The sequence below is a fragment of the Symphalangus syndactylus genome, chromosome 9 (assembly GCF_028878055.3).
Source record: "Symphalangus syndactylus isolate Jambi chromosome 9, NHGRI_mSymSyn1-v2.1_pri, whole genome shotgun sequence".
Classification (NCBI taxonomy): domain Eukaryota; kingdom Metazoa; phylum Chordata; class Mammalia; order Primates; family Hylobatidae; genus Symphalangus; species Symphalangus syndactylus.
Genome location: NC_072431.2, coordinates 42,053,900 through 42,078,123, shown reverse-complemented (window position 1 = coordinate 42,078,123; position 24,224 = coordinate 42,053,900). Strand labels below are relative to the sequence as shown.

The 24,224-nt window shown below is 40.8% G+C and overlaps 1 protein-coding gene across 24 annotated transcripts in view; it reads right to left on the bottom strand.

The window, feature by feature from the left end:
- Positions 1-24,224, bottom strand: part of BAZ2B (bromodomain adjacent to zinc finger domain 2B) — a 419,408-nt gene that overhangs the window by 29,286 nt on the left and 365,898 nt on the right. For all 24 annotated transcript variants that reach the window (XM_063645961.1, XM_063645969.1, XM_063645960.1 and 21 more), the window contains 4 exons: positions 5,691-6,340; positions 4,990-5,263; positions 4,661-4,816; positions 3,502-3,662 (listed from right to left, as the gene is read on the bottom strand). In XM_063645961.1, coding sequence (XP_063502031.1) covers positions 3,502-3,662; positions 4,661-4,816; positions 4,990-5,263; positions 5,691-6,340 — 1,241 coding nt within the window. The remainder of the gene's footprint in view (positions 1-3,501; positions 3,663-4,660; positions 4,817-4,989; positions 5,264-5,690; positions 6,341-24,224) is intronic.

Sequence of the window (24,224 nt, the reverse complement as noted above, 5' to 3'; positions counted from 1 at the left end):
TCCCAGCACTTTGGGAGGCTGAGGCAGGTGGATCACCCGAGGTCAGGAGTTCGAGACCAGCCTCAACATGGAGAAACCCTGTCTCTACTAAAAATACAAAATTAGCCGGGCGCGGTGGTGCATGCCTGTAATCCCAGCTATTCAGGAGGCTGAGGCAGGAGAACTGCTTGAACCTGGGAGGCAGAGGTTGCGGTGAGCTGAGATCGTGCCATTGAACTCCAGCCCGGGCAACAAGAGTGAAACTCCGTCTCAAAAAAAAAAAAAAAAAAAAAAGAAAAGACATCTGCATCCTGATGTTTACTTCAGCATACAATAGCCAAAATACAGAATGAATCCAGGTATTCAACAGATAAATGGATAAAGAAAATATGGCATGTATACACAACAGAATGCTATACAACATAAAAAGAATGAAATATCCTGTCATTAGAGGCAACATGGATGGAACTGGAGGACATTACTTTAAGTGAAGTAAGCCAGGCACACAAAGTTAAACACTGCATGTTCTCATTCATGTGGAAGCTTAAAAAAAAACTGATCTCGGGCCGGGCGCGGTGGCTCACGCTTGTAATCCCAGCACTTTGGGAGGCCGAGGCGGGCGGATCACAAGGTCAGGAGATCGAGACCACGGTGAAACCCCGTCTCTACTAAAAAATACAAAAAATTAGCCGGGCGTGGTGGCGGGCGCCTGTAGTCCCAGCTACTCGGAGAGGCTGAGGCAGGAGAATGGCGTGAACCCGGGACACGGAGCTTGCAGTGAGCCGAGATTGCGCCACTGCACTCCAGCCTGGGCGAAAGAGCAAGACTCCGTCTCAAAAAAAAAAAAAAAAAAAAAAAAAAAAAAAACTGATCTCACAGAAGTAAAAAGTAGAGCAGAGGATACTACAGGCTGGGAAAAGTGGGGGCAGGGAGGGATAAAGAGAGATTTGTTAAAGAATACAAAATTACTGGCTGGGCGTGGTGGCTCACGCCTGTAATCCCAGCACTTTGGGAGGCCGAGGTGGGCAGATCATCTGAGGTCGGGAGTTTGAGACCAGCCTCACCAACATGGAGAAACCCTGTCTCTACTAAAAATACAAAAATTAGCCGGGCATGGTGGCGCATGCCTGTAATCCCAGCTACTCAGGAAGGCTGAGGCAGGAGAATTGCTTGAACCTGGGAGGTGGAGGTTGCTGTGAGCTGAGATCACGCCACTATACTCAAGCCTGGGAACAAAAGTGAAATTTGATCTCAAAAAAAAAAAAAAAAAAAGAATACAAAATTACTGATAGGTAGGAGAAATAAGTTCTAGTGCTCTATACCACTGTACGATGATTATAGTTAATAATATTGTTTCAAGTAGCTAAAGGAGGATACTATTCTTAACAGAAAAAAATGGTAAATGTTTGAGATAATGAATATGCTAATTACTCTGATCTGATCACTATACATTAAATGTACCAAAACATCACCATGTACTCCATGATACTGTACATTATTATTTATGAATTTAAAACAATTTATGAAGCAAATTCTACTTATCTTAGCTACTGATAACACAGCCAAGAACATTTAAGCAGCCAGCAATGTGATAAGGTCAAAGGACTAAAATCTGAGTATGTCACCAGGAAAATGTTTCAGGCCCACACTCTGACTTTACACGTATTTTTTAAAAGCCTGATGATACACTTTCCCAACCAACAGTCAATTAGAATTGGCAAATGAGTTGGGAAAAAGCTGGAGGAAAATAGGGCTTATGGAACCAATTAAATTTAAACCAGCAAGTAGTATCAACTGACAATCTGAGAGGACAACCACAGACTATAGAAAGTAGATGTAGCAGTTTTAAAAGCAAAGCACACTAGGATCATTTAGGTTAGGTGCAAAACCTCTTCTCATTTCCTGAGGGAATTATTGTCTGATAATTGATCTTCATACTGATGATTCTGTGCCACCATGATAAGTTAAATCAGGCTTTTTATTTTCAATTTAAGAAAGCAGTGAAATGTGTAACACAAGCGATCCAAAAACACGTTAAAAAATTCTAGCACTAAATGGAATAATTTTCATTTCTCCAGAAAATAAAATAGTGTGAAAGGGTTCATTTGTTGAAGATGCCAGAAAGATGACAATACACGAGGCACTTTTATACTGTATTATAGAACCCGGAGGAGGAGACATAGTTTACTAGCACAAGTTTCAATAATAAATTTTTGCTTCCCAAGGTTGGTAATTACGTTTGTCACAAGAAAGGGATATTTTATTAGCTCTGGAAAACTACATTTTTTGAGATCCTCAAAAGTGTCCAAATGCCTATGTTAAACTAATTATGAAGCAAAATCTCAATTATTAAATAGAATAGCATTATGCCATAAATTTCTCATTCTGAATAAAGCAAGGCATTTCAAATCAAATTACACGGACATTAAGGTTTCTAAACCTTTAGTACCTTAGCAGATTCTAGCCAGGCGCAGTGGCTCATGCCTGTAATCCCAGCATTTTGGGAGGCCAAAGTGGGTGGATCACTTGAGGTCAGGAGTTTGAGACCAGCCTGGCCAACGTAGCAAAACCCCATCTCTATTAAAAATACAAAAATTAGTGGGGCGTCATGGCATGTACTTTGAAAGACTGAGGCAGGAGAATCACTTGAACCTGGAGGTGGAGGTTGCAGTGAGCCGAGATCACGCCACTGTACTCCAGCCTGGGCGACAGCGTGAGACTCCATCTCAAAAAAAAAAAAAAAAAAAAAAAAAAACCCCAAAACCAAAACAGAACCTTAGTAGGTTCTACACCTTTCATGCTTTTAAGGAGACCTTTATACCCCTCTTTACAAAACCAAAAATTCTTGCACAAGGGTAAAGCTTTCCTTTTGTTTGTCCACTGGAAATCAGTTCTGATCATTACCTGTGACATGATAATACCCAGCAAATAGATGAGGGAATGAATGAATAAATCAGTAAATAAAAACTTTACATATATATGTAGAGTATGTGTGCATGTGTCAGTACATCATAATGGTCTATAACATATATTTGGATATATCTATATTGGTCTCCAAATTAAACTATATAGTGTAAAAGTCTGACATATAACAAGGCTTGTATATAAGGAAGTTCATGGCCTATATGAAACACTATAATAGGAGTTTGATAATATTTGTACTAGATCATCACATTCATCTCAGTGAAACTGGAATTCTGCTGGTAGTAAAGAACTGCACATCAGAAATAATACTTCTGAATACCATTAAGGAGGTAGCAAGATTAATAAAAAGAACATGGGCTCTGGAGTCAGACTTGGTTTAAATGCACATTTAGGCACTTACTATATGACCATTGGCACATTACTTACGCTGAGCCTGGTTCCTTAACAGATGGGGCAAATTAATCCAGGATTGTTTTCAGAATTAAATGAGACAAAATAAAAACATTTAGCACATTAACTAGCATATATTAGGCATGTAATAAACATTAGTTACCTTCTATTATCCTAAAAACATATTTTATTCCAAGTCGCTTTTACCTTCACTTGCAAACTTGCTGATGCAACTCTCCTTTCTAGATCTTCTACCTGCTGAAGGACACTCAAATCCATTTCCATTGCTTGTTCTTCCACTGACCAGTTCTCCACAATGTCTCGAGTTACTTGGTTTTCTTCATTTTCACTCAGTTCAATAATAGCAACTACATTTAAAAAGAAATTAATTTAAAAATCCATTTATTAAGCTTTTCCCCTCAGAGATTTCTTCCAGAAAGTGAATACAATTCTAGGAGACCCATGTACATTTAACTTGACATACACAAATGCACTTGTATATGTACAGGCAGCTTACTCTTAAAAGTAGAAACACGCTGAGAAACACAAAACAATATGCTATGGGTGTAAAAAATTACAAGACAGTAACAACAACTTAAAAAATATAAATAGTTTGTTGAGTAAAACAGAAAAAAATAGTAGTGCATTAAGATATCATTTCTCTCTTGATATCTGTGGGGGATTGGTTCTAGGACCCCCTCTGCCCCCACGAATACCAAAACCTAGAGATGTTCACATCCCTTATATAAAATGGTGTTGGCCAGGAGTGGTGGCTCATGCCCATAATCTTAGCACTTTGGGAAGCTGAGGTGAGAGGATCACTTGAGGCCAGCAGTTCGAGACCAGCCTGGGCAACATAGTGAGGCCCTGTCTCTACAAAAAATAAAAAAAACTAGCTGGGTGTGGGGGCATGTGCCTATAGTCCCAGCTACTCAGAAGGCTGAGGCAGGAAGATTGCTTGAGCCCACGACTTTGAGAATGCACCACCATTCTCCAGCCTAGGTGACACAGCAAGACTCTCTTACAAAAAAAAAAAAAAGGTGTACTATTTGCATGTAATCTATGTACATCCTCCTATATGCTTCAAGTTATTTCTAGGTTACTTACAGTACCTAAGACAATGTAGATGCTATGGAAATAGTTGTTATACTATATTATTTAGGGAAGAATGATAAGAAAAAAAAGTCTGTATATGTTCAGTACAGATACACCCATCTTTCTTTGAATCTGTTTGATCTGCGATTGGTTGAATCCATAGATGTGGAACTCATGAATATGAAGGACCAATAGACTAAAATATGCTTTAGAATAATTAATTCTCATAACTAAGCAAGAAAGAAAGCTGAAATCTCTTTTAGGTACATACCATCCTTATTCTTGAGGCAGGCTTGAGTAATATAATCCAAATGTTTCTGAATTTGTTTTTGTAATGCCTTTTCTCTTATTCCTCTGAGATGCAGCACTTTGAGCAAAGCTTTTAGGTCCTCTGGGTCAATAATTCTCCACCAACCAAACTGCATTTCTAAGTCAAGATAAATAAGTAGAACTTTTACAAATATTTTGAATAGGAAGTGACACCATGGAAATAAAAAGATTTATTAACTACATATAGAACCGTCAAATATTCAGTTATAATATAGGAATCCATAATATTGAAATTGAGTAAGTGGCTGTAAACCATCTCAATGTACCTACCTTCTGGAATAGGTTTTGGACTAGGAAAATCTACTGGTTTTGCTACTTCAACAGCTGCAGGTTGAGCTGAGGTGGCCTTTTCATTCTGGGGTACTGGAGATTCACTTTTACTTGAAGCAACATTGGAAGTCAAGAATGAATTACCATTTCCTTCTGATAACCCTAACCCTGATCCTAGACTAGGTACAGATGATGTAAATGGAATATTAGAAGTAAGCACACCAGTGGGCCACCCACAAAACTGAAGTCCCATCATAGATGCTCCACTTTTCACCTGCAAAAAGAAAACATTTATTAATGAAAAGTAGATTACTCTAAGAAGTTAGGAAAAATGTTTGGAATATGAAATTATTTTTCAAATTCCAAAAAATATTCTTTCATTTATTAGAATTACAGGAAAACAAAATATATTAGCAACAAAAATGTTAAATTCCATGTTCTTATTTGTTCCCCAAAGTAATTTTCCTTTCGGATATACCGTTACAGTAGTAAGTTAAAAAGTAATTAAAGAAGACTTAGACCAACGCTAGAAATCAGTAGTTCTAATGAACCCTGGTGACAGAAATTCTGACTTGTTTTAGTTTTCAAACTGTAGCAGGAATATTTTAACTATTTGAGTGATCCCCCTTGAGCAAAAATCTCCATGAGGTCAAAGATTACATAAAGCAATATAAAAATGAGTTACAGTTAGCAGTACTAACCTGAAGAGGTGATAAAGCAAATGGATTTAAGCCAACAGGATTCTGAGCAGAAGATCCAAGAGGAGCTGGGGCAGGTGAAGGTGACTTAGATGGTGGCTGAGACTGAGGAGTCACCAAAGAAGCAGTTGACATATTGGCATGAGTAAGTGAAGTGTCATCGCAAGGTGTTCGTGGCAAAAGACTAAACCATTGTCTATTCTTTTCGGTCAGCGTTTTTAGTAACTGGTCATTGGGGAGAGGACTGTAGAACTTCCCTGGACCACTTGAACCAGTATTAAACAGATTATTAGAATCTGCCTTTTCCACATTGCTTTGCGTTGCTGTTGACTGAATGCTGCCCAGTGAATGTTTTCCACTGTTCTGATAAGACAACATGCACCCATTTGCACCAGCATTTGGTTTGGGGGTCATAACCTCTGACTCAGGAGGCATCTTAGCTACTTCCAAAAGCTTGCTTAATTTGGAAAAAGAGCCAGGTTTCTGAAGGAATAGATTTGTGTTATCTTTTTCTTTAAGATCTTCCTTTTGTTCACAGTGATCTGTATTTGAACAATTTAAACTGTCCCCAGAAGTCTCAAACATTTCTTCTTTGATCTGGACACTTTCTGCCTTTTTTAGTTTTTCTCTTTCTTTTGCAATTTCTTCTAGTCCTACAAAATCAAAAAGCATTATGAACATGTTACTCCAGATCAAACCAATATTGTAATTAAATTTCATTACTCTTTATCAAATTATATGCATAAATACTTAAACTTTTCTATATTACCTAATACTCCCTATATTTTCCTTTTTTATAGATTATAGCTTTCACTCACCGGAAAATTAACATATATATATATATTTTGTTTGTTTGTTTAAATTTTATTTTGAGATGGATGGAGTCTTAGTTTTCCACCAGGCTGGAGTGCAATGGCACGAATTCAGCTCACTGCAACCTCTGCCTCCTGGGTTCAAGCGATTCTCCTGCTTCAGCCTCCTGAGTAAATGAGATTACAAAGGTGCACCACCACGCCTGGCTAATTTTTTTGTATTTTTAGTAGAAACAGGGCTTCACCATGTTAGCCAGGCTGGTCTCAAATCTCTGAGGTCAGGCAATCCACCTGCCTTGGTCTCTCAAAGTGCAAAGTGCAGGGATAACAGGCATGAGCCACCAGCCTGGATGGCATTAACATATATTTGTTATAAAAAATTAAAATCCAAAAATATTAAAAGTACAAAAAATATTACAAGCCGTACTACACAGCAAAAATTACCGTTAATATTTTTGAATTAAACTTCTAGGAGTTCTCTATGTGATACATACACACTTAAATCCACATAATTAAGGAAAGAAATTCTACTACATATATAATATTCTAAACTGCTAGAGGGTTTTATTGAATAATACCCTGTAAACACCTTGACATGTCGATAAACATATAACTTCATCATAAATTTTAATGGCAACAGAATGAACTATATCATAACAAATAATTTTCTACCGATATATAATAATAGGTCCCAATTACTCACTATTATAAACAATGCTGTAAATAATGACTTTTATCTATATTTTTAGACTTGTTCTCCCGATTTACTTCCTTAAAATAAATTCCTAAAAAAAAACTAAGATGTGTACTTTCAGAGTTTTTGAAATATATTGTCAAACTGTCCTCTAGAAAGTCTGGATCAATATATACTCATATTAAAGTAACTGAGAGCATCTGTGGGCCTACACCCTCAATGAAACTGGATGCTGTCAGTATTTTTTGTCTTTGCCAATATTTGAGGTTAAAATCTAGATTGCATTATTTCTGGTCATTAGTAAGGCTGAATGTCTTTTCATAGGTTTATTAGTATTTCTCTTTTGTAAATTTCTGGTTCATATTTTTGCTCATTGTTTTAAAAATAATTTATAAGAACTATTTTAAAAACATAAATCCACTACTTTATTCAATTTGAAAAGTAATATGCTCGCAAGTTAAAATATTCAGTCATGAAGGGTATATAAAGTAAGGGCCTTTCTACCTATTCCTTCAGTCTCTATTTCTAAACTTCAGGGGTAGCCATGGTAAATTACATCGATATATCTTCCCAGAAATCGTATATACATTATCTATGACTACCATTTTGCATTACTACATACATGGAATACTACTATTCACTTTTCTGCAGCTTAGAATAAAAACCAAACTCCTAACCAAGGCCTACAACATTCTATAATCTGGTTCCTGAAAACTTCCACCACCTCTGCACCACTCTTGTCCTTGGTAACTCTGCTCCTCTTCTCACTTTCTATTTTCAGCTTCTTGAACATGCTAAGTTCTTGCCCTTCTCAGAGCCTTTGATCTTGTTCTTCCCTCTGCATGGGATACTGTTTTGTTGACTGGCTCCTTATCCTTCACGTCTCAGATAATAAATGTTATTTCCTTACAGAGATTTTCTCTGATCACTTTATCTAAAATTAGGACCCCCCCATTCATCTTAGAATGTCATTCTATATTATTTCCTTTATAGAATTTAACATTAATCATGATGTTTGTTTATTTTCGATTACCTCCCCTCCCATGTACTAGAATTTAAATCAACAAGCTCTGTTTAAAGGCAGAGCAATGTCTATATCATTTTTTTTTTTTTTTCTGAGATAGGGTCTCACTCTGTCACCCAGGCTGGAGTGCAGTGGTGTGATTAGGGCTTACTGTAACCTCGACCTACTAAGCTCAAGTGATTCTCCCAACTCAGCCTCCCAATTAGCTGGGACTACAGGTGCACGCCACCATGTCCAGGTAATTTTTGTATTTTTTGTAGAGACGAGGTTTCACTATGTTGCCAGGCTAGTCTCAAACTCCTGAGCTCAAGCAATCCACCTGCAGATTACAGGCATGAGCTTTGGGATTACAGGCATGAGCCACTGTGCCTGGTCAATGTCTGTATCTTGCTATTATTGGATTCCAAATGCTTAGCATGGTGGCTACTATAAAACAGTGGCTCAATAAACCAGGCACAGTGGCATGCACCTGTAGTCCCAGCTACTTGGGAGGCTGAGGTGGAAGGATCGCTTGAGCCCAGGAGTTTGAGTCCAGCATGGGCAACATAGTGAGATCCTGTCTCTAAAGAAAATAAAAGGACGGCTGGGCGCGGTGGCTCACGCTTGTAATCCCAGCACTTTGGGAGGCCGAGGCGGGCGGATCACGAGGTCAGGAGATCGAGACCACGGTGAAACCTCGTCTCTACTAAAAATACAAAAAAAATGAGCCGGGCGTGGTGGTGGGCGCCTGTAGTCCCAGCTACTTGGAGAGGCTGAGGCAGGAGAATGGCGTGAACCCGGGAGGCGGAGCTTGCAGTGAGCCGAGATCGCGCCACTGCACTCCAGCCTGGGTGACAGAGCGAGACTCCGTCTCAAAAAAACAAAACAAAACAAAACAAAACAAAACAAGAAAATAAAAGGAGGTGCTCAATAAATATTCCTTGAATAACGAAACAAAAGGATGAATTTAATTCTTTCACTAGCAGTATTCCTTAGAGAACTTTCCAAAACATGTAACTGTAGTTCACCTGTAGTTCATTTTTTTTTTTTTTTGAGACGGAGTCTCGCTCTGTCGCCCAGGCTGGAGCGCAGTGGCGCAATCTCGGCTCACTGCAAGCTCCGCCTCCTGGGTTCACGCCATTCTCCTGCCTCAGCCTCCGGAGTAGCTGGGACTACAGGCGCCCGCCACTACGCCCGGCTAATTTTTTTTGTATTTTTAGTAGAGACAGGGTTTCACCGTGGTCTCGATCTCCTGAACTCATGATCCGCCCACCTTGGCCTCCCAAAGTGCTGGAATTACAGGCGTGAGCCACCGCGCCCGGCCTCCTGTAGTTCATTTTTGTGATCAGCTGCATAATTTTGTTATATAGGTATATCATAATTTATCCAACCAGTCCTTTATTAATGTTTGACATAGCCCTCATATCCTTCTCTTCAAATTAGTTTCTAGTTGAAATTAAATCCCTATACATCAGATTTATACTTCTGACCAATATAGAGTAACAGGGACTAGATTACCTTCTTGTATGAAACAACCAGAAACAGATAAAATACATGAAACAACAGTTTGCAGGAAACTGAACATCAAATAACAAAGTTGAAAAAACAAACTCAGTGAGTCTTGTGATTGCCCCAGCTTACTGCCTTGGGATAGCTTCTAGGATACAGCAATAAGGAGGAGTAATCCAGGTGGAGCCTGGCAAACTCCCTAAGATAAGAAGGTGCAACTCAAAGCTCAGGGAGACTAAAGCGGCTAGAGTGCTCTGGAGAATATTCTGGAAGGGAGAGAGCTGCACAGAGAACTCCAGGGATCTGCAAAGGAACCCCTTGTGTATTTAGCTAAATACTGATCAGCACATATGTGTGAGGCTTGGTGAAAAAAGTACCTTAAAGGATTAGAGGGTAAAGTGCCAGGTGTCACACAGGCTGGGAATAGTTCCTGTTCCTACCCACCAGAGTGGGAAACCTCAAGATTCATAGGCATTGGGTAGAGTACTCAGAAGGATCTTGCTTTAGGAGCAGGGGATAATCAGCCCTAGAATGAGCACTGTTCTAGTTCTGCCTGACAAAGTTTAAATGCAAGACTTGAAAGGATCGAACTTTTCCAAGGATGTAACTTAAATGTGCCTTGGTTAAACAAAGGTCAAGAATATAGGAACTTAAAAATATCCAACACCCAACAAGGTAAAATTCACAATATCTGGCATCCAATCAAAGTTAGCAGGCATGCAAAGAAGAAAAAAAACCAAGACATATACTTTTACCTCCAGTTAGGCACATGTGAAAATAGTCACAAATATTTTCCTCATATACCTACTGTGTTCCAATCCTTTTAGCTTTAGATAATGTATTAGCTAGTAATGGAGTACTAATATTTGTATTATGAGAACTAAAAAAAATTCAAAAATTGCTGTCATATATTCTAAAACAAATAAGAAACACACCAATTTTTACTAGTTTGAGACTAGAAGATGACTTATTTGTATCTAATATTGAGCTGATGGTAATTTCAAAAGTCATGGCTATCTTTGACTTTTACATTCAAATTGCTTAATCCTAACAGTTAAACCTCTAATTTAAAAAAAATATATATATTTTTGAGATGGAGTCTTACTCTGTCACCCAGGTAGAGTACAGTGGCATAATCTTGGTTCACTGCAACCTCCACCTCCCAGGTTCAAGTGATTCTCTTGCCTCAGTCTCCCAAGTAGCTGAGACTACAGGCACGTGCCACCATTCCTGGCTAATTTCTGTATTTTCAGTAGAGATGGGGTTTTACCATGGTGGTCAGGCTGGTCTCGAACTCATGACCTCACGTGATCCGCATGCCTCAGCCTCCCAAAGTGCTGGGATTACAGGTGTGAGCCACTGCCTCTGGCTGTAAAATTACTTTTAATCATTTGAAAATATATATGGGATATTTATTGTAGAGAGATTCTTTAATTTTAAATAGTTTTCTATCTTTTATCTCATATAATCCCCTGGTCTTTCTAGTCCTTAATTCTTTGACATGTGTCAATGACTATAAATAACCATCTTCAAAGCAGAAGAAAGAAGAGGAAGACAAATAAGAGAGAAAATTGGAAGTACTCTTCACTTAATTAACTACTCTGGCAGCAACTGCAGTACATAATGACAAAATATCATTTCCTAATTTAAATGAATGCTAAAAGCAGCAAAGTTTGCTACTGGAAAGAAGCTATGTCTCCTTGAGTTTTACCAGAATCACTCTGACCCCTGTTAGTTCACCTAATTGTTCTCATGGGATTCTGGGGGTCCATCATTCTTGGTTCAAGTGAAACATCTTTCCTTTGGCTCCCCTTAGTTGGACTGAAGCAAGCTAAAACTTTCAGAGAGATTTTACTAAACTCTAAGTGAAAAAGAAAAAGCAAGAAATGTAAAAACACTGGCATTTAGAGTACGGGTTAAAGAGAGGTTCAATCACAAATGGCCTCTTCCTAGGGCTCAAGCACCCCTACCCACTCAGTATGGCTAAACCTTAGGAGTATTCGCCGAGCTTTCCCATCTTCAGTTGACGGTATTACCAAAAACCAGCTCCTAGGAAGCATCTTGAAGATTGTGGAAGGAAGATGCTAGGAAGCATCTTGAGATTATCGTGGAAGAGACTAAAGGAAGCAGATTCTTATTATGTCTATTTAGGATTGTTCCTTTCCAGGCTGATCCAGAAAATTTTAAGATGATAACATAAAACCATTACCCTTAATGGAAGACTTTCACGTTTCCATGGTAGCAATTACATTGTATACTTGCAAACTTAATGCTGTAACCATATCCTAACACAAAATGGAAGAATAGTATTCATATCACAGTATAGTTAACAGTAAACTTGTTTCAGTTTCCTTCCAATACTGAATAAATTATCTATAATCTAACATACCCCAAATGGCTTTAAAAAACACAGTGAACTACTTCCAGGCAAGATGGCCAAATAGGAACAGCTCCGGTCTGCAGCTCCCAGTGAGATCAATGCAGAAGGTGGGTGATTTCTGCATTTTCAACTGAGGTACTTGGCTCATCTCATCGGGACTGGTTAGACAGTGGGTGCAGCACACAGAGGGTGAGCCGAAGTAGAGTGGGGCGTTGCCTCACCCAGGAAGTGCAAGGGGTCTGGGAACTCCCTCTCCTAGCCAAGGGAAGCCATGAGGGGCTGTGCTGTGAAGAATGGTGCACCCCAGCCCAGATACTATGCTTTTCCCATGGTCTTTGTAACCCACAGACCAGGAGATTGCCTCGGGTGCCTATGCCACCAGGGCCCTGGGTTTCAAGCGCAAAACTGGGTGGCCATTTGGGCAGACACTGAGCTAGCTGCAAGAGTTTTTTTTCATACCCCAGTGGTGCCTGGAGTGCCAGCGAGACAGAACCGTTTACTCCCCTGGAAAGGGGGCTGAAGCCAGGAAGCCAAGTGGTCTAGTTCAGCGGATCCCACCCTCACAGAGCCTGGCAAGCTAAGATCCACTGGCTTGAAATTCTCACTGCAAGCACAGCAGTCTGAAATCGACGTGGGATGCCTGAGCTTGGGTGTGGGGAGGGGCGTCCACCATTACAGAGGCTTGGGTAGGCGGTTTTCCCCTCACAGTGTAAATAAAGCTGCCAGGAAGTTCAAACTGGGTGGAGCCCTCTGCAGCTCAGCAAAGCTGCTGTAGCCAGACTGCCTCTCTAGATTTCTCCTCTATGGGCAGGGCATCTCTTAAAGAAAGACAGCAGCCCCAGTCAGGGTCTTATAGATCAAACTCCCATCTCCCTGGGGGAAGACGCGGCTGTGGGCACAGCTTCAGCAGACTTAAACGTTCCTGTCTCCTGGCTCTGAAGAGAGCAGCAGATCTCCCAGCACAGTACTCAAGCTCTGCTAAGGGACAGACTGCCTCCTCAATTGAGTCCCTGACTCCCTGCCTCCTGACTGGGAGACACCTCCCAGCAGGGGTCGACAGACACCTCATACAGTAGAGCTCTGGCTGGCATCTGGCGGGTGCCCCTGTGGGACGAAGGTTCCAGAGGAAGGAACAGGCAGCAATCTTTGCTGTTCTGCAGCCTCCACTGGTGATACAAGCAAACAGGGTCTGGAGTGGACCTCCAGCAAACTCCAGCAGATCTGCAGCAGAGGGGCCTGTTAGAAGGACAACTAACAAACAGAAAGGAATAGCATCAACATCAATATAAAGGACATCCACACAGAAACTCCATCCGAAGCTGACCAACATCAAAGACCAAAGGTAGATAAATCCATGAAGATGAGGAAAAACCAGCGCAAAAAGGCTAAAAATTCCCAAAACCAGAATGCCTCTTCTCCTCCAAAGGATCACAATTCCTTGCCAGCAAAGGAACAAAACTGGACGGAGAATGAGTTTGACAAATTGACAGAAGTAGATTTCAGAAGGTGGGTAATAAATAACAAACTCCTCTGAGCTAAAGGAGCATGTTCTAACCCAATGCAAGGAAGCTAAGAACGTTGAAAAAGGGTTAGAGGAATTGCTAACTAGAATACCCAGTTTACAGAATGACCTGATGGAGCTGAAAAACACAGCACGAGAACTTCAGAAAGCACACACAAGTATCAACAGCTGAATCAAGCAGAAGGAAGGATATCAATGATTGAATATCAACTTAATGAAATAAAGTATGAAGACAAGATTAGAGAAAAAAGAATGAAAAGAAATGAACAAAGCTTCCAAGAAATATGGGACTATGTGAAAAGACCAAACCTATGTTTGATTGGTGTACCGGAAAGTGATGGGGAGAATGGAACTAAGCTGGAAAATATACGTCAGGATATTATCCAGGAGAACTTCTCCAACCTGGCAAGACAGGCCAACATTAAAAAATACAGAGAACACCACAAAGATACTCCTTGAGAACACCAACCCCAAGATACATAATTGTCAGATTCACCAAGGTTGAAATGAAGGAAAAAATGTTAAGGACAGCTAGAGAGAAAAGTTGGGTTACCCACAAAGGGAAACCCATCAGACTAACAGCAGATCTCTCTGCAGAAACCTCACAAGCCAGAAGAGAGTTGGGGCCAATATTCAACATTCTTAAAGAAACGAATTTTCAACCCAGAATTTTGTCTCCAGCCAAACTCAGCTTCATAAGCGAAGGAGAAATAAAATCCCTTACAAACAGGCAAATGCTGAGAGATTTTGTCACCACCAGGCCTGCCTTACAGGAGCTCCTGAAGGAAGCACTAAACATAGAAAGGAAATACCGGTACCAGCCACTGCAAAAACATGCCAAATTGTAAAGACCATCGACACTATGAAGAAACTGCATCAACTATTGGGCAAAATAACCAGCTAGCATCATAATGACAGGATCAAATTCACACATAACAATATTTACCTTAAATGTAAACAGGCTAAATGCCCCAATTAAAAGACACAGACTGGCAAATTTGATAAAGAGTCAAGACCCTTTGGTGTGCTATATTCAGGAGATGCATCTCACATGCAAAGACACACATAGGCTCAAAACAAAGGGATGGAGGAATATTTACCAAGCAAATGGAAAGCAAAAAAAAGCAGGGGTTGCAATCCTAGTCTCTGATAAAACAGACTTTAAACCAACAAAGATCAAAAGAGACAAAGAAAGGCATTACATAATGGTAAAGGGATCAACACAACAAGAAGAGCTAACTATCCTAAATATATATGCACCCAATACAGGAGGACCCAGATTCATAAAGCAAGTCCTTAGAGACCTACAAAGAGACTTAGACTCCCACACAATAATAGTTGGAGACTTTAACACCCCACTGTCAATGTTAGAGAGATCAACGAGACAGAAAGTTAACAAGAACATTCAGGATTTGAACTCAGCTCTGGACCAAGGGGACCTAATAGACATCTACGGAACTCTCCACGCCAAATCAACAGAATATACATTCTTCTCAGGACCACATCACACTTATTCCAAAACTGACCACATAATTGGAAGTAAAACACTCCTTAGCAAATGCAAAAGAACGGAAATAATAACCAGCAGTCTCTCAGACCACAGTGCAATCAAATTAGAACTCAGGGTTAAGAAACTCACTCAAAACCACACAACTACATGGAAACAGAACAACCTGCTCCTGAATGACTACTGGGTAAGTAATGAAATGAAGGCAGAAATAAATAAGTTCTTTGAAACCAATGAGAACAAAGACAACGTACCAGAATCTCTGGGACACAGCCAGAGATTTAGAGAGAAATTTATAGCACTAAATGCCCTCAAGAGAAAGCAGGAAAGATCTAAAATCGACACCCTAACATCACAATTACAAGAACTGAGAGGCAAGAGCAAACACATTCAAAAGCTAGCAGAAGACAAGAAATAACTAAGATCAGAGCAGAACTGAAGGAGACAGAGACACAAAAGGCCCTTCAAAAAATCAGTGAATCCAGGAGCTGGTTTTTTGAGAAAATCAACAAAATAGATAGACTGGTAGCCACACTAATAAAGAAGAAAAGAGAGAAGAATCAAATAGACACAATAAAACATGATAAAGTGGATATCACCACTGGTCCCACAGAAATACAAACTACCATCAGAGAATACTAGAAACACCTCTATGCAAATAAACTAAAAATCTGGAAGAAATGGATAAATTCCTGGACACATACACCCTCCCAAGACTAAATCAGGAAGAAATCCAATCCCTGAATAGACCAATAACAAGTTCTGAAACTGAGGCAATAATTAATAGCCTACCAGCCAAAAAAAACTCAGGACCAGACAGACTCACAGCCGAATTCTACCAGAGGTACAAAAGCGAGCTGCTACCATTCCTTTTGAAACTATTCCAAACAATAGAAAAAGAGGGACTCCTTCCTAACTCATTTTGTAAGGCCGGCATGGATACTTCATACCAAAACCTGGCAGAAACACAAAAAAAGAAAATTTCAGGCCAATATCCCTGATGAACATCGATGCGAAAATTCTCAATAAAATACTGGCAAGCTGAATCCAGCAGCATATCAAAAAGCTTATCCACCATGATCAAGTTGGCTTCATCACTGGGGTGCAAGGCTGTTTCAACATACGGAAATCAATAAACGTAATCCATCACATAAACAGGACCAATGACAAAACCCACATGATTATCTCAATATATGCATAAACGGCCTTTGACAAAATTCAACAGCCCTTCATGCTAAAAACTCTCAATAAACTAGGTATTGATGGGACGTATCTCAAAATAATAAGAGCTGTTTATGACAAACCCATGGCCAATATCATACAGAATGGGCAAAAGCTGGAAGCATTCCCTTTGAAAACTGGCACAAGACAAGGATGCCCTTTCTCACCACTCCTATTCAACATAGTATTGGAAGTTCTGGCCTGGGCAATCAGGTAAGAGAATGAAATAAAGGGCATTCAAATAGGAAGAGAGGAAGTCAAATTGTCTGTTTGCAGATGACGTCATTGTATATTTAGAAAATCCCATCGTCTCAGCCCCAAATCTCCTCAAGCTGTTAAGTTATTTCAGCAAAGTCTCAGGATACAAAATCAATGTGCAAAAATCACAAGCATTCCTATCCACCAATAATAGACAAACAGAGAGCCAAATCATGAGTGAACTCCCATTCACAATTGCTACAAAGAAAATAAAATACCTAGGAATCCAACTTACAAGGGATGTGAACGACCTCTTCAAGGAGAACTATAAACCACTGCTCAAGGAAATAAGAGAGGACACAAACAAATGGAAAAACATTCCATGCTCATGGATAGGAAGAATCAATATCGTGAAAATGGCCATATTGCCCAAAGTAATTTATAGATTCAATGCTGTCCCCATCAAGCTACCATTGACTTTCTTCACAGAATTAGAAAAAAACTACTTGAAATTTCATATGGAACCAAAAGAAGGGCCCGTATAGCCAAGACAATCCTAAGCAAAAACAACAAACCTGGAGGCATCACACTACCTGACTTCAGACTATGCTACAAGGCTACCGTAACTAAAACAGTATGGTACTGGTACAGAAACAGATACATAGACCAGGGGAACAGAACCGAGGCCTCAGAAATAATGCTACACATCTACAACCATGTGATCTTTGACAAACCTGACAAAAACAAGCAATGGGGAAAGGATTCCCTGTTTAATAAATGGGGTTGGGAAAACTGGCTAGTCATATGCATAAAACTGAAACTGGACCCCTTCCTTACACCTTATACAAAAATTAACTCAGGATGGATTGAAGACTTAAATATAAGACCTAAAACCATAAAAACCCTAGAAGAAAACCTAGGCAATACCATTCAGGACATAGGCATGGGCAAGGACTTCATAACTAAAACACTAAAAGCAATGGCAACAAAAGCCAAAATTGACAAATGGGATCTAATTAAACTAAAGAGCTTCTGCACAGCAAAAGAAACTATCATCAGAGTGGACAGGCAACTACAGAATGGGAGAAAATTTTTGCAATCTACCCATCTGACAAAGGGCTAATATCCAGAATCTACAAAGAACTTAACAAATTTACAAGAAAAAAATAAACAACCCCATCAAAAAGTGGGTGAAGGATATGAATAGACACTTCTCAAAAGAAGACATTGATGCAGCCAACAAACATATGAAAAAAAGCTCATCATCACGGGTCATTAGAGAAATGCAAATCAAAACCACAATGAGATAATATCTCATGCCAGTTAGAATGGCGATCATTAAAAAGTCAGGAAACAACAGATGCTGGCGAGGCTGTGGAGAAATAGGAATGCTTTTACACTGTTGGTGGTAGTGTACATTAGTTCAACCATTGTGGAAGACAGTGTGGTGATTCCTCAATGATCTAGAACCAGAAATACAATTTGACCCAGCAATCTCATTACTAGGTATATATCCAAAGGATTATATATCATTCTACTATAAAGACACACACACATGTATGTTTATTGCAGCACTGTTCACAATAGCAAAGACTTGGAACCAACTCAAATGCCCATCAATGATAGACTGGATAAAGAAAATGTGGCACATAGACACCATGGAATACTATGCAGCCATAAAAAAGGATGAGTTCATGTCCTTTGCAGGGACATGGATGAAGCTGGAAACCATCATTCTTAGCAAACTAACACAGGAACAGAAAACCAAACACCACATGTTCTCACTCATAAGTGGGCATTGAACAATGAGAACACATGGACATAGGGAGGGGAACAACACACACTGGGGCCTGTCGGGGGGGTGAGAGTCTTGGGGAGGGATAGCATTAGGAGCAATACCTAATGTAGATGACGGGTTGATGGGTGCAGCAAACCACCATGGCAAGTGAATACCTATGTAACAAACCTGTATGTTCTGCACTTGTATCTCAGAACTTATAGTATAATGAAGCAAAACAAAACAAAACAAAAAGCAAATAAAAAAAAAACCAGTGAACTGGACTGGAAAAAAAATCCTTGGTTTTGGCTGGAAGGCCATAGGGGTTTTCTTCTTTCCCACTTCCCTGAGAGGCAGCAGAAGGTCAGAAGGCCTTCAGCTGACATCAACACTGTTCTCAGCGTCCTCCCTATGTAGACTTTGACCCTTGATGTGCATGTGTCCTAGCACTGTTTCTAAACCCAAAGGTCCCTTGATAATGTTTATCATTACTCAGAAATTAGGTGCTTTCTACTCTTTCTCACACTAATGCATACAGGGCAAGGTGTGGGGTACAGTGTTTCATCTCTTGGAGTGCTCTTGTTGCATGTCCAAGTCCTGTGGAATCATTATGGAGGCTGGGAATCCTGTGTACGGTTAATTCTCTGCTTGTAGGTTACTCTCACTAACAAACTTTGCTGCTATTAGCACCGTGTGTTAGTGGTTTGTGTAACCATGCATCTTGTACTACAGTTGGTGCCCAACAAAGTCCCGATGTCATGGCTTTCTGAAAGAGGAGAACCTATGAGTCAAAGAATTCCTCCCGGGGACAGTGGTAATTCACTTGGCAGTTAGGATGGTCTCAGTAGCTACGCCTGAGAACGGCAGAAGCCCTCAAGTGGTAAAGAAGGTTTCCAGTGTAATAAGGTGGCTTGAAATTAAGTTCTATGTGTTCTCCTTATCAGCTTAGAGATTTTCAGGAGTACAAATTGAAAGGGTGTGGTAGTCTCTCTAGAAGGGAAGGTGGGGCAAATTCCCACTGTTTATCTGTAATATGAGGCAACTGGTCCTGCTGTACGTGAAGCCAGTTACTGTGACACACGGTGTACAGGAGCCTGAGTGAGAACACCAGCAGGAGGAGATCCAGCATTATACAGAGCAAGAGCAAGACTCTTACTAGGTCCACTATCGTAGGGATAGTAGAGGCTTGGCCTGCTAATTCGCATGGTTAGGAGACAACAGTGTTGTTAAGTGAAGCTGAGTAAAAGGAAACACATGACCTGGTTAAACAATGAGCAGTCTGGGTTGACTAATAACACCAGGGCTGATGTTGTAACCCTGCTTCTAAACTGGGTGCTTGGTAGCATGGGTAAAACATATTACCATTGGGGTGATTTTCCTGAGACTTGAATGTGAAGTGGATCCACAGATAGTGTAGTTACTCTGACACACTCTGAGACAACTGGCTGCGTTAGCGTAATTATAAGAAAATCCAGGGTTTGAGTAGAGAATCCCTGACAACATGCTCTTGGTGCAGACAATGTTGGATGACCGAATCAGAGCAGGTCCTCCTAAGTGGACAACGGCTTTGACTTATTTCTTCATCTGGGAGGCAATGCTGGACATGAAATAGTTCTTTTTAGGTCATACAAGCCCCACAGCAGAGGCAGAAATGGAAAGAGACAGGGTCTCATGAGATGCACAGGTTTCTGCCAAAAATATAAAGAAAGAAGGAACAAAAGAAGGAGTAGACAGATAGGCTGAACTTCAGGCAGTCTCCCTCACACCAGTAAATGTGGTATTGCTCATAAACAGAAGGAATGATAAGACAGAAATTGAGAGATGGCCTAATTCTTGAGTGTGGGAATGTAGTCCTATTCAAAAAGTTAAAAGACCCACTGAGACTGTGGAAAAGGGACATGTGAGATGAAACATGATACTGAATAGTTTACAGACTTGAGTAGTTATTGGGAGAGGTGGAGTCACTAGGAGATTAAGTGACGAAGGTCCCTGGGGAGGATGAGGGCTATTAAGCTTCATCCACACAAACTGGTAAGATCTCGGAGCCTCGAGACTCTCCAGAAAAGGACATAGAGTCAGGGAGATACTCTGCATTATCTTTTTTTTTTTCTTTGAGATGGAGTCTCGCTCTGTCGCCCAGGCTGGAGTGCAGTGGTGCAATCTCGGCTCACTGCAAGCTCCGCCTCCCGGGTTCATGCCATTCTCCCGCCTCAGCCTCTCCGAGTAGCTGGGACTACAGGCGCCCGCCACCACGCCCGGCTAATTTTTTGTATTTTTTAGTAGAGACGGGGTTTCACCGTGGTCTCGATCTCCTGACCTTGTGATCCGCCCGCCTCGGCCTCCCAAAGTGCTGGGATTACAAGCGTGAGCCACCGCGCCCGGCCTGCATTATCTTGACTCTGGAAGTGGCATTGCTGGTGGGAATGCTCCTAGTCATCAGCTCCACTTTGCGAGTTTGAGTCAACTCTGGAGGCCAAGCTTCTTTGTTCCTAATCTGAGCCCTTTCAAACTCAAGGAGAAATACAGGTGGGCTCAGTCCCCTTTACTCTCTTCCAAGGGATCACTAACCATGTACCCCAGATGATTATGCTGGAAAAGAGAAGAGCCTCCGATATTCATGGGTTTGCTAGAAATGGAGGACCAAGTATCTATTGCTCCAGACTGCAAAAGAGCTCTGGTAAACAAGTTCCTCAACAGGGGTTTGGAGTCCATGTTACCTATGGCTGAAAGATTAGAATTACAATCACTGCAAAGGCTTTTGGACCTTTTGTGTGAACTCTAGTTGTTCCTTTATCAGGGTGGGGTATTTAAGTCCACATGTCAGTTGGACTTTTTTTTCTTTTTGAGACAGGGTCTTGCTCTGTCCCTGAGGCTGAAGTGCTGTGATGCAGTTGTGGCTCACTGCAGCCTCGAACTCCTGTGCTTAACTGATCATCCCACCTTAAACTCCTAAGTAGCTGGAACTATACCTGGCTAATTTTTCTGTAGAGATAGGGTTCCACCATGTTACCCAGGCTGGTCTTGAAATCCTGGGCTCAACTAATCCTCCCACCTCAGCTTCCCAAAGTGCTGGGATTACAGGTATAAGCCACCATGCCTGGCCCTTAGTTAGACATTTTTTTGTGACTTCTGTTAGTAGCTTCTGTAACTGTTGGCCAGGTATGTTGCCAAAACCCACTTACAAGGTCGGCAGACATTGTGCGACAGTGTTGCACACCTAGAGGTGAAACAGGTTACATTTCTTACACAAGAGCAGACTCAGGCAGGGGTACCGCGCAACACCATTTCACAATTTAACAACCCCGTTTGCCTAACTCTGTTTGACACTAGAACTACAAGTGATCTATGTCTGGTCTCAGGCAGAGACTCTGATGGCATGTGTTAGTTTTTGGGTGTTTGATCTCCTCTAGCTAATGAATGGTATACACCTTTGGAGTTACTGTGTCTCCTGCATTTGCAGATCATATACATACTATCAAGACTTAGGCATATTATTATATATTGGGGTTTCTAGATATGATACAATTAAGCAATGAAAGTGCTTTCACAGCTGCTGGCATTCTACAATGGGACCATGTAGAATGGTATTGCCAACATGGTACTAAGTGGCTGTTCTAGGCTCCCTCTTAACCACAGGCAGTATAGAATGCTGGAATAGCATTCTGAAAGACAGCTGTACCCATCCCTTTAACAATGACTTCTATAAGATTGTCTGGTCTGGATGACCTCTGCTGTTTATACTCATAAAGGTCCCTCCACTTTGGTGAAGTTCCTTGGCACCTGGGAGTCAAAAAGCAGAAACAGACGAAGAATCTACTTGGTATGCCAAGACCTGAGTTTTTATACCTCAGTAGTTATTTCCTTTTGTTGTACCTGTCATAATTTCAACAGGTGGCTGAGAGGTTTGTGTGTTCATATTAGAGACAAATGGATGTACACAAACTTGGATGCTCTTCTGACTTCCTGATGACACTGCTAGCTACACCTACAGAAGGGCAATTTTGATTCTCTCTTTATTCCAAACATTCTGAATTTCTGTTGTATGCTTATTCTGCAAGTGGGAGATTTTGCTGCAGTCTATATACCCATATAGTATATTCTATCCACAGAGTTTCTCTGGTGGGAAAGTGCAACTCCTGCTTTCATGTCGAACTTACTGTTGCAGAAAGAAAGAACAGGCCATATAGGTTGTCCTTGAAGATGATGATGGACTGTGCTTGGGCATAAACGTGCCTGACCAAAAAAAGTGAAAGGGTGGTTGGAGCATGAATAACTCTCTCTTTACCTTTCTTGCAGACATTAACAAACTGTACCAAATAATCCTCTGCAGCGATCCCACACAATGACACTCAGTGCAAAGCTATCACAATGTGGGATTTGTTATGCTTAACATACTCAACTGTGGAGGACCTTCTGGAAATTCCACTCCCAGATAACACCATGGGAATTACTCCTACCTGGTATTAACCAGAGTTCTCATTTGCCCTGGCCCTCCATTAACTCTTCCCTTACTAGTCATACTGTGTAAAACTCTACTCAACTTCTCAGGTGCAGAGAAACACCTACTCTGACATCTTGGCTCCCAGTGGATCCATATCCCACATTAGGAGAACCCCAAAGCAGCATAAAACTCTCAACCAAATACTTCCACTTCAGACCTGCAGTTGAGTCTAATAGCATGCCGACAGTGTGTTAACCCCAGAAAAACATAAATACCAAGTGGATATAAAATGTAGCACTAAACCTCTGTAATCCAGTGGAACCTGTCGTCTTATGTGAAAGACATGCTTTCCCTGCCTCCCACATGCACATAACACTGCATATTTTGGAAGTACTATGAGACCTTTAATAGTGACTCAAAATCTAAGACACTGGTCACTTTCCCAGCTGTGGTCTCCAGGGCCAGCATTAGAGCCTATCTGCAGGTGTCAAGGATACAGGCTTTCATTACTTTGTACAAGGGCTCTTGCCTTGAATAGTCACCTATGAAACTGAGGGTATGACCCGCAATTGCTATCGTGGGAAACGCTGCCATTGAGAAAGCCTGGGATCATATCACTGAACAAATTAGTATTGCTTCCTTGACCTGAGTAATATTAGAGAATTGCATAGCTTTGGACTTTTTGTTGGATATGCAGCCAGATTGCTCATGGGAGCTCTGTATCTCCTAATGCTGTGGTATATTGTTTGTTTTAGAATTTCTCTGGCTATATAATGACTCTTTCAGCACCGTCAGCAAACACTGAAGGCACCATTTAAAATCTAATTGCTTTCTATTCCAGATGGGGACGCATATATCTAGTGAGCTACACCAAGGGTCAGGGGGTGGACTTAGAAGGAATAAACCCTCAGTCTCAGCTAAACGGCCATGGGGGCTCTCTTCCTTCTCTTGTTCCCAAGACCCATTAGCAAACCTGCTTAGCCACTGAGCTGATTTGCAGAGGAACAGTAGGGTCTTTAGCTGCTGTTCTCAAAGTCTTTGGTTTGTAGACCCTGGTCCTTTGTAATGCATACTCCCTAGTGTTGTTCCTAGGCCCAGAGGTCCTTTGAGATACATGTTGTTTCTGAGAATAATGAAGGACTTGGACTAACCTGAAAATATATAGTGGTATGAAGGCAGAGTCTTCTCTTTGAGTGATCTTGTTTCTTGTCCAGTCTCCAACTGGACAAGGCACACCCCTGTGGAACCACTGCAGGGGCTCAGAGATCCCCTGAGTGCTCTGTTACTTATCTGCTCTGAAGTTATCATCACTAATAAACATTATTGTTATTAGCACTGTGTGTATTGCTTGTGGTATATATTACCTTGCCTCTTGTACAACATGAATTTAATTAATATTTTTCTGTGAAGGTAATCCAATGTCTGATATCTTCTCCCCATAATATTAATTGATGTTAATGTTATTATAAGAAC